We start from the raw sequence: 12530 nt of genomic DNA on the forward strand, positions 1-12530 counted from the left end.
AGGTTTGCACTCAACCGGTGAGTAGCAGATCGTAAAAAATAAAATAGCATCTTTTTCAGGCAAACTGGCTTCACAGGCCTGTCTTTCAGTCAAATGGATGTTCGTTAACTTTCACACATGATCGTAACGAATGTGACGATTTTTCTATAGTTGGAGAGGAGAGGGTTAACCCCATTGCTGTCTACTGCATTGCCAAGGTGAGAGAAAGTCTTTAATTCTTCCAGAGTCTCTTCTTTACTTGACCTTGTTCGACACGAGTTTACACAAGTTTCTTATACAGTCCACTCTGGATAATCGCAACTCGTTTAATTGCAACTTCGGTTAATCGCAACATTTTCGCTGATCCTAAGGTGTTGCAATTATCAGGAGTAGACTGTATTTCCTGACTTGTATCTGTTCCAGAGTTTGTGGCACCACCCAAAGTTAATGTACATTTTTCTTTTTCCCTAACCTTTCCTCGCAAGTGCCTGGCCACAACTTTACATTTGACTGTTTCCCTCCAGCCAAGGACTCCGGCCAGGGCTAGGACAAAGTAACCCCATTCCAAGACAAATACAGAAAGCAAACTCAGAAAACAGATATAGGGGAGGTAGAAGACACAGCAGATAACCTCCTGCCAACCGTGAGAAGTTAATATACCCCACTAGTCGCTGGTTCTGATAGATCCGGTGGAAAGTACTTTGCGATAAACTAGCCTTTTGTCCAAAAGGTAGTAACAATTGCTATTGATTGTTTCACGCTAAACGGGGATAAACATCGGCTCCATGGGTATAGTGGCTCGGAATGACTACTTTATAAAAGAAAAATCATACACTACACACATACTCACAAGCACATTTCTTTATTTTCCTCTCAACAAAGAATATCAGTCAAATATGACCATATTCACGTCAAAGAGACCACAAGGGTATAAGTCCCGCCCGCGTGGAGAGGGGGAGGGTCAATGTAACGAATTACAAAAGACAACATAAAAAGGACAACGGCGAAAAAAGCAATAACAAAAAAAATTGTTCCTAGAGGTATTTATTCAATCTTAGAAAATCTCACAATTCCATAATTGTGAAAGACAAAAGAAAAAAAAACCCTCAAAAGATTGATATTGACTTGTCTGATAAACTATAGATAATAATTGTTTCCCTGCAACCATCTACGCATCAAACAATATGAAAATATGTCATTTTAATAAATGTTCAAAGATGTATAACATAAACAAGATCAAAATGTCAAAAAATAAAAAATGGAAGGGGAAAAAAGCATTGTTTTACACACACACACACACACAGACGCACACACACACACACACACACACACACACACACACACACACACACAAAGGAGGAAGATCATCATTCCTTATAGGATTAAATGAATCCAAGGAGCACACCATTTCAATACATGTTAAAAATGTCAACATTTGTTTGAGACACTCGTACGAACGAGGAAAGATGGATGCACAGATCAAATGATCACGTGACTGGAAGTTTTTTTTTTTTTTGTTTGTTTGTTTGTTTGTTTTTTGTTTTTGTTTTACCGGATTGGCGACACTTGTAGGTCGTTTCAGCACCAGTAAAACAGAAGATGAATGGAGAAAAGTAGTAGATATGAAGTAAAAAACACGACAAGGAAAAGTCAGACAGAGGGGACTGGATCGAATAGGGAATAGAAGATTCCACGACACTTTAATCAATGTGCCTATTTTGATATTATCTATAAGCTCCATCCAGGCAGAAGGAAAGGATCCCACTATGAAGGATACACTCAAATGTTTACACAGTACAATATAATCAAAACTAGATATTAATAGTAACACATATGAGTGAGAAGGAAAGAAATATATCTCAAAAAATTTGAACTATACATTTGACTGCTTCCCTCTCAGCTAAGGATCCCCGTCAGGACCAGGGAAAAAACCCCGAAAAATATTAATCCATAACAAAGACAGAGAGTAATGTGGAAAGCGAAAACAGATATAGGGGGGATAGATGATAGAAGACACAGCACAGCTGACCTCCCCACCCACCTAGGGAGGGCCTCAATGGAAGAAGTGGATTATACAAATATCTGTCGTTCCTAACAGAATGGTGCCTTGCTTTATATTTTGAAAGAAAACAACGTCATGAAATCTATAAATATAAACCATCAACTTATTTCGTTCTAATTTCATTTCATGGCAGTAATTTCCACTTTTAAAATAACTAAAACTGAAATAAGCTTGTCATGTAACTTTTCACAATGGATTTTTCTAGCTGCCCAGTGAATGAAGTGGCATCCATGACTTCTAATTATGTAACACACTAGAATCTTTGTCAGTAATAATACTGCCTAAAAGGGCGCATTCTCACAACTACCAGTTATATTTATTGATGCCATAACTGTCCTTTAACTTGAAGCATAACATTGAAAAATTAATCATAGAAAATTTGAAAAGGTCTGTATGGAAAGATCTAAGACAGAGCAGAAAGAGAACTGCAGGTAAATAACCATCCCAAAAAACCTGCTTGCCTCTGTTTGTTTTAACAAGTTTCACGCGCTTTCAATACTTTTGGGCAGGCGAATTTTTAAGGATGATTTTTTAAATGTATTTTTCTTTCTGTTTCATACATAATCTTTTCAGATAGCAGTACTTACTCTCTACTTGTTCAAAGCTATAATAACAAAAACATCTGATTGTTGGTTTGTGTGCCTAATATCATTAGCTTGTCATCTAAAGTCATCTAAAACCCTAGGGTGTGGGAGCTGACAAGCCAATTTAAAAAGATCGTAAGTTAGGTCAATGCTTGGATCACATTATATGCCAAAGACAAAATAAAACCAGAAGTACTTGTTCGAATAAAGAACAATATTTGAGGCCATGATAATAAATCCACGTGAAAATGAGGATGATTGTTACATTTCCATTAAAACTGATCTCTGTAAGGAAGTAGTAAAAACGCATGAGGAGGGAAAAACGATTTCCATATTATCTTTCGTTGTCCGTTTGATTATCGTTAATTCTCTCTCTTTCTCTCTATGATTAATCATGGATGAAATAATGTGGCCATAATTATCTTGATTATTATTAATACAAAACTTGACCTGAATGCAGGTTGCCATTTTGAAAAGGCTTGAATTATTTTTTAAAGCATGTTTTATATTTCTCGGCAATTTGATTACATTACAAAATAAAATTATGAGAAAAACATGAAACAAGTTTTTACTTGATTGTAATAAATTGTTATTTATTTCTTCGAGCTTCAAGCAGCAACATTTACATTACCTTGATGGTAATACAATATTGCCAGGGACCTTCTTCCAATTCAAGGAGAAAATTATATAGAGAGAAAATTCCGTTCCCTGGGATTTAGTCCCGATTAACTGGGGTCCCAGATTGGAAAAGTTCTCGTTGTATAAATTCTCTGGCCACAAAAATGGGGGAAAAAAAACAACTGTTTATCATCAGTGTATAGCAGGATATGAAGAAAAGAGAATCCAAATTCTGAGGGTGGGTGCGGGGAGACCATCCTCCTCCCAAAACTATATTGAATGTATTTTATGTGGTATAAATCTATACGGTATTATGGCTTATGAGGTAACACATTATAAATGCAAGGGACGCAAAAAAAATGTAAATGCTGAAAAAATGTATTGCACGTCATAAAAAAAATCTAGATATATGGATCCGAATAAAATTAAATATGGTTGTGGCAAAACAGATACACTCTCTTTACCAAAGTTTTTTTTTTAATTATCTTTCTGGAATTTAAAAGTAAAATAAAAACAACAATAAGCACACAGAAAACTAATAATAAATACATAAACTTAAAAGAATATGCTTTATGGTTTAAAGCTTGGAAAACTGTAATCAAAACATTAAAAAGTCGATAAATAATTAAAGCTTGTATCATGTTGCAATAATCAATGTGGAATACATGAATGATTTATTTTTGTTTTTAAGGGTATTACGGCGCTTGCGATAAATTTAGGTCATATCAGCGCCAGTAAAAAGGAAGAAAGTTGGATTGTAAAAACGTTCTAGGTGTACAATTAAAAGGACTTGAGGAAAAAGTAAGACAGAGGGGAATGGTACAAATAAGGAACAGATGTAGATTCCAAGAGCATACCATCAATGTACCCAGCCACCAGTACAAGATCCCACTAAGAGAAACACACTCAAATGTTTACAAATGATATGTTAATTATCTTTTAAAAATAATAGTCCAGAACAGAGATATGATTTACAAGGGGAAAAAATATCATCTCCGAAAACTATAACTATGCATCCAACTGTTTCCCTCCCAACCAAGGACTCCGCCAGGGTCAGTACAAAACTAAGTAATCTTATTCCAAGACAAAGACAGAAAGCAAATGGAAAACAGATACAGGGGGATAGAAGACACAGCAAGTACCTCCCTGCCCAATAAGGGAGGCCGGGTATCCCACCCAGGATACATGAATGAATAATGATAATGGGAGCGCAACTTTAAAAATAAATATCAGCAGAATGAAAGAATGGTAAACAAATACATAATAATAATATCTGTAAAACATTGTAAATGTAATGAATCCCAGATCTGTCTCACAACCTTTTATTTTGTTATCAATAACAAAGGTTCTTGTAACAATATCACTTTGTAAGGGAGCGTGGAAAACGGTAGGGGCTGCCTGAAGCCTGTGATCATTAAAATACTAATGAAAGAGTGAAAATGGAGAGGCTTCGTATAATAACAATACGAAAACTTGTATCGTTTGTACTTTGCAGCCACCCTTGAGTACAAATGATACAAGTTATTTTGCATTTTACTTTATTTTATTTGTTTTCCATGTTAATTCGTGTATTGTTGGACTGACGAAGGGTTTGAACCCAAAACGTCCATTGTCTGTATCGTTCCTATACGAAACCTCTCCATTTTCACTCTTTCGTTAGTATTTGTAAGGGAGCGGAACATTGATACAATCTTTAGATTTCAGAATGCTCTAGTAAACGTAAGTCGCACACTAGCTACGTTTAAAAAATGCATGGACTATCTTACTGGCCTATTTTCATCTATCCGTCCTTGTCTCATTTCATTGGAATATCTATCTATGTGTTTGTATGTAATAAATAACGGTAAACATTTGTGTTTTCTTTTCTTTCGTTTTTCCCCCCTCTTTTTTAAAAGGATGTTACGGCACTTGCAACACATTTAGATCATTTCAGCGCCTGTAAAAAGGAAGAAAATGGGACTGTAAACAAAGTTATAGATTTACAATTGAAAACACACAAGAAAATATAAAACAAAGAGGGAGGGTTCAAATAGGGAACAGATGTAGATTCCGAGAGCACACTTTCAGTATCCTTAGTTTGAGATCACCAATAGTCTCATCCAGAAACAAACACAGAGGAATACACTTAAATGTTTACAGACTAGTAAATGTCGATAACAAAAAGAAAAGTAACAGTACATAACAGAGATGATTTACAAGGGAAAAAATATCATCTCTAAAAACTATAAATATACATATTTGACTGTTTCCCTCCCAGTCAAGGACACTGGCTGGGGATAGGACAAAACTAAGTAATCCCATTCCAAGACAAAGACAGAAAGCAAATCGGAAAACAGATATAAGGGGATAGAAGTCGCAGCGTGACCTCCTGAGCATTATGGGAGGTCAAAGACACCACCCAGGTAAAGATTTATACGTGCAGATTTACGTGCGGACGGAATACAATGTTTAAAATTCTCAACTATCAATCAAAAGACCCGACAGACATTTTCAATTTTTAAAAGTCCAAGTCAATTCATAAATGACTAGAACAATAATATTGTGAGATCTAGTGATGGAAAGATGCAATAGCTTTAATGATATTAGCATTCCATTAAAAACACTTTTACAAACCATTCATTATTATCATACGTATATTTATTTATTATTATTTACTAGATGGAGGACTAGTGCAAGTTTTCTCTACTGCATTAAAGTCAACGATTATCATTAGATTGTTTACTGCCTGTTTCTGCCATCTTATCAACTTAATAATGGTTATAAACTCTTTAACGTGAGAATATCTTGTACTCCTCTCAAATATACACATCAGCTCTTTAACAAAATCAATTCAAAGGAATGATGCTGTCTGTTTCGTCTACCTCCAGTAGCTTCAGATAATATGTTTTATTTACAAACAAAATCCTGTAATGGGTGCATTTTGTAAAGAACTAAGACAAATTACGACCGGTCTCTGAACAAAACGTTGACTTTAAAATGTCCATATCATCAAAATGTTTCAATATATATTGAAAGAATAAGTAAAGGGATAATACAGAGACTCCTCTCTCCTCTCTTTAAGCCCAAAAGTTTTAGCAAAAATGCATGATATGAATAAATTATTAATAAATGTCATGTATTTAAAAACTATTATTTTGCACAAAGCAGTGCTATATCAGATTAAATAAACAAATACAAAAAGTAATCAAAGATTTAACAATGTTAAAGATAAAAACAGACTAAAAACGCAAATTACAAATTAGAAATCTCCACCCTTTGAATTCCGCTATTGATAAAAATTGAACAAGTAACTATTTGGTTTAATGAGATTTAAATCTCTTGTGATAGAGAATTTATGAGACGGTCACAAGATTATTCATCAAGAGTTTATAGATGCTAAAACTACCCAAGGAAATGTTTAAGAGTAGGGATTCCTTTATACAGAGGAGAGATATAGATCCAAAAACAGCCATTCCATATCCCTAGCTGAACACCATTCTAATATCCAAATTCAGGCACAAGCAGAAATCTTATACACTCAAAAACACAAAAAATACATTACTTAAATGAAAATTAGTAGCGAGATTATTTAATTTATAAAAAGAAAAGAGAATATTTCCGATAATAAGATGCATTTGATTGTTTCCCTTTCCGCATAAAATCCCAGTCAGTGCCAAGGCAAGTCCATCTAAGTCTCACTCTGGAATAAGGCTGGATAGGAAAAGAATTGGATCTTTTGGTTCCATATCGAAGGTGCCAATTGATCCCATTCCACAAGATTAATGTTACTTGATACCAAAAGAAAGGGGGAAGAGCTGACAAAATGCAAAGTGTGAATGTGTGTGATGGAACTCTATTCAAATAAAGCAAATTCTGGTCAGAACAAAATGCAAGGAATTTACTTCAATTTTAGCCTATTCTGTTTCAGCTAAGCGACTTTAGACAGAAGATAGTCCAGGCATTTTGCTCATTTAGTATTAATGAGTTATGTCCCTTATGTTATCAAATGAAAATGCTGTATGGGGTATTTCAAAAAGAATATGACATTATAACACAATATTTCGAAAAAGGGGAAAAAATAGAAATCATAAGCTTGGATATGTGAATTTAAAATGTCTTCACATTTATATTTCATGTTAAAAGTGCTCAACGTAGCCATCACTGCAGCATCAAGCCAAATGAGAATGCCTCACAAACAAGCAGAAGCATGTTGCATTCCAATGTGTTGATTACAGCTGTTATTCTATCTTTCGTGTAACCGATACTTTCTGGATGTGGTGAAGACAACAAATGTGTCCTTGATTACGCCTACAAGAAAATGAATGAAATCTGAGGATCTGGTAGGCCAAGTGCAGACAGCAAGGTCAAGGTCCTTTAGCATCTCTTACCAATCCAATGCTGTGACCCGTCGTCATTGAGATAAGCTCAAACCCCGAAATACCAATGGGGCAGTCAGTGCTCCATATTGTCTCAAAATGAAGTCCCATAGGTGAAATGGACAACAACTAAACTTGGATAAAAGTCCTCTTTAAAAAATGTCATTGAGTCTGTCCATTACAATGCTTTAGAATTGAAATAAGAGAATAATAATTCTGCCAATTTCTTAATGAAACACCCTCCAATTTGCAATGGAATTTTGTACCATAAATCGTCGTTGTCAATACTAATTACAAGAAGCTGGGTAAAATCTATCAAGGAATTGAAAATCAATTTAAGAATTTTGGGAGCTGGGGGAATAGCTAGTTATACTTACATTTCTTTTTAAAGATGTTGATACGATGCATTATAATGAGAAATAAAGAAATGGTTTTGTCTAGAAAAAAATAATGTGTTAATTGAGGAATTTGCAAAAAATGTCTTTTTAAAAGAGTGCCTGAGTGTTTGTATAAACCTGAAATCTATCTTTCTTTCTTTTTTTTTTTTAATAGCTAGAACCAGTTAGTCTTCAGCCCATGGACCTCACGATAGTAATTCAAAACGAGGCATATAAATTCAGAATACGCCCTTTGACGTGCAGGTCCATGTGAGATCAAAATACGTTCTATTATCTGTATCATTCAAGGCATGAAAAAGAATTAATTATAATGACCTCTTTTATAAATGATTGATTCCATGCATGATTTAATGATTTAATTAGAATCTAACTATTTAACTATCATTATGATCATCATCGTTGTTGTTGTCATCATCAGTATTCATCATTTTAATAGGTATTAATTATCATTATTATTTATCATCATCCTCATCATCATCATCATCATCATCATCATCATCATCATCATCATCATCATCATCATCATCATCATCATCATCATCATCATTACTATTATTATCATTATTATTATTATTATTATTATTATTATTATTATTATTATTATTATTATTATTATTATTATTATTATTATTATTATTATTATTAGTTATTAGTAGTAGTATAGTAGTAGTAGTAGTAGTAGTAGTAGTAGTAGTAGTAGTAGTAGTTAGTAGTAGTAGTAGTAGTAGTATAGTAGTAGTAGTAGTAGTAGTAGTAGTAGTAGTAGTAGTAGTAGTAGTAGTAGTAGTAGTAGTAGTAGTAGTAGTTTTTTTTTATCAATATTATTATTATTATTATTATTATTATTATTATTATTATTATTAGTATTATTATTATTATTATCTTATAATTAGCATCATCATCATCATCATCATCATCATTATTATTATTATTATTATTATTATTATTATTATTATTATTATTATTATTATTATTATTATTATTATCTATTATTATTATTATTATTATTATTATTATTATTATTATTATTATCATTATCATCGTTATTATTATTATCATCATCATCATCATCATCATAATCGTCACGAGTATTGGGGATATTATTAATATCATATCATTATACTGGTACAATGCTGAATCGGAAGACATGAGAAGCTTGCGGAAAAATGAATGGGAAGAAATTATGAATGCTTAACAGAATAAGAATAATAACAATACAAATGAGGAAATGCTCAAGGAAAAAAATTCTTATTCTTATTGTGAATAAATTATAAATATATATATATAAATGGAGTGTTTAAGCGCGACGAGGAACATGAAATAAAATACAAATTTCAATAAAACAATAAGTTATAAAGCAAAACTATCTGATATAATTAAAATTGTATTCTAAAAAAAAACATATTTAAAGAATTTCTAAATTTGCTTATAATTCATGGCAATATATGTTTTAAAAGATATAATAAAATATATATATATATATATATATATATATATATATATATATATATATATATATATATATATATATATATATATATATATATATCTTTTAATATCTGCACTAATATTATCACTAAGCAAATAAAACAATTGGTAAGGACATCAGAGATGTAATAAAATTGTATTTAGAAAAATTAAGGGGGTTCACGATTCCCTCTCAATCATATTTTTCTTATAACATGATGTAAGGATGATGTGGTATCAAAATTATTTACTGGAGAATGTGTTAAATTGGATTTCAAATACTATAGTATAAAACAATATTTACATGCATGAGACAGATAAGTCAGCTCTTTCCATTTCAAAGCCTTAAACATAAAATCATTTACTGGAGAATGTGCTAAATTGGATTTCAAATACTAAGGTATAAAACAATATCTACATGCATGAGACAGATAAGTCAGCTCTCTTCATTTCAAAGCTTTAAACATAATTGACTCCTTCAGTTTTATGGCCATAGAGACTTTGCGTTTCACGGAATGAAACTCCTCATTAGCAACAAAAGGAAGAGATGGATGAAATTTCAAACAATGCAGAGAAACAAAATGGTTAAAACAGTTGGTTTTTTTTTTAATCAATCATTTTGAGATTCAAATTATGTAATTATAAAAATAAATACCACAACTGTTATAAATAAATTATATATTTAAAAATGTTCACCGTATTCATAAATTGATAATGACTTAATTCTGATCTTAGTTTAGACCAAACAAAATGAGATTGGAAAGAAACAGAACTTTTCAACTTTAGTACAACTTACATGATGATTGGTAAAATATAGAGAGAAAAAAATTCGACCAGGAATTTAATATAATATAAAAATATATCAAGTGTTATCATTATCATGATTGTAAAACAGCAGACGTCATAAATTTCCAATACCAGAACAGAACATCATCTGTACAATATATCAAACAACAAGAATCTATCAACCATTTGAATATTTTATCATTATTCCAAAACATTCCAGATGTTTGGAAAGTCACGTCAAAGGGAGTTTGAATTCCGTGACAAAATATTTGAAATGTTTCAAATTTCTTAGATTTGGACCATATGGACCAGCCTATTGAGAAATGACCTTTGACATTTATAGACATAAAGATGACAACTTTTGGCCTGATAAGTATATCTAAGATGTCAAAAGATATAAACCAATTCTAGTCTAGAGAAAAAGAATAGTCAAGCCAACACAAAATAATTCATTTTTGTATTTGTTAACCATTTTTTTCAAATTTGCACCTATTTCAACTATACACGTCTTCCATTCTAACTTCAATAACAAAAGAGAATAAAAATTTCGCGGCAGCGATAGGGGCTTCATTTCTTGTTGTTATCAACATAAGTGCCTGGACCACTCACTTTTCTGAATAGCAAACATAAAGTAGCACAACTCGCAGAGTGAAGGAGACCAGTATCAATCTCTGACCCCTCTGTCCACTAACAAGCAGTTGCCGGGTCAATTTAATCTACTGAAAGCACTTTACAGTAGATTGCCATCTGGCAAATTATTATTGTTCAATTGACCCTCCAAAAACTGAAATAAACTCCTGCCATATGAGCTGTACAGTGCTAAAGGATTACTTATTTCACTTTGTTACACCTTACAACTCAAAATAGTGCTTTTGCATTTGGTAAAATCATATTTTTCTTTTTTTTTGGCTTTAAAAAGAAAACTAACGCTAATGTGATAACAGAAGATGCAGAGTTATGTTCAATACTGGTATCTTAATTTAGTAAAAACACGATTTCAAGTAGTAAACGTGCATAAAAACCGCAAACCCAACCCATCATAACCCAACGGTTTAGCCTTTAGATTGAGAAAAAATATTGCAAATTTGAACTAATAGTGAGACGTTTAATTCAAATTCTATGTTTTAGATACCGATTGAATCAAAATATATTTACTTAATTTAAGAAATCACTGAAATAATGTTCGAAACTTGGGCGATAAAACTTGACTTCATGATTGTCTATTGTGCCCTTTAAACCCGTGGAAGCACACCATTGCCCACTGCAATAGTTTCACACGATAATCGGTCAATGTCTGTAATATCATTTAAAGAGAAAATGGGCAAAAAAAACCCACTTAGTTCAATCAATTTGTCAATTGAAAATCTAAGCCAAATTTTTAAGGTTCAATTCAGTATAGATTGGTTTGTAGCCAGTAGCCATGTCTAGTTTACAATGACAACAGAGTCATGCTATATGAATGGAGATCTAGTCAGATCATAAGATAGAGAGAGAGAGAGAGAGAGAGAGAGAGAGAGAGAGAGAGAGAGAGAGAGAGAGAGAGAGAGAGAGAGAGGGAGAGAGAGAGAGAGAGAGAGAGTCGGTGTTGGAAGGGAGGGGGAAGGGTAATAGGTTTGACAGGATCGCTGTGTATTTAGTGTTCAGTTTGTATATTAGGCCCCCATTCGTCCAACAAAATATCCCTTGCCCTCCTGATGGACACCACTAAGGCAATGAACTCCCTCTTCAGATCGACCATGTCCACGTCAACATCATTTCCAGACAAAGAGAGAACCCGTCTGACTCCAGGAAAGATCACCTCTGTGTTCAAATTCTCTGGGTGTGGAGCTATCAGAATGTTCCTGTCATGTCGGAGCAAAAACAGACATTTTAAAAAAGACATTCTGTGAAAGATTAATATAATAATAATAATAATAATAATAATAATAATAATAATAATAATAATAATAATAATAATAATAATAATAATAATAATAATAATAATAATAATAATAATATATACATTTATACAAAGAGCTCATTCTCGTGTAAAACACAAGCTCTGGACATTTTACAATGCAAATTATCAATTTTGAAAAAAAAATATTTAAAAAAAAAAACAAAAAAAAAAAAAAAAAAAAATTAAAAAAAAAAAAAAAAAAATATTATATATATATATATATATATATATATTATATATATATATATATATATATATATATATATATATATATATATATATATATATATATATATATATATATATATATATATATATATTTAGATACTTTGCCAATACAAA

General features: G+C 32.1%; 1 protein-coding gene across 3 annotated transcripts in view; it reads right to left on the minus strand.

Moving 5' to 3' along the window:
* Nucleotides 1–11141: 11141 nt before the first annotated feature.
* LOC144971052 (putative N-acetylated-alpha-linked acidic dipeptidase) overlaps nucleotides 11142–12530 on the minus strand; it is a 167635-nt gene continuing 166246 nt past the window's right edge. For all 3 annotated transcript variants that reach the window (XM_078911383.1, XM_078911384.1, XM_078911382.1), the window contains one exon: nucleotides 11142–12090. In XM_078911383.1, coding sequence (XP_078767509.1) covers nucleotides 11883–12090 — 208 coding nt within the window. In that variant the 3' untranslated portion in view covers nucleotides 11142–11882. The remainder of the gene's footprint in view (nucleotides 12091–12530) is intronic.

Source organism: Berghia stephanieae, chromosome 4 (assembly GCF_034508935.2).
Source record: "Berghia stephanieae isolate SIO BIC M18660-M18661 chromosome 4, UCSD_Bste_1.3, whole genome shotgun sequence".
NCBI classification, from domain to species: domain Eukaryota; kingdom Metazoa; phylum Mollusca; class Gastropoda; order Nudibranchia; family Aeolidiidae; genus Berghia; species Berghia stephanieae.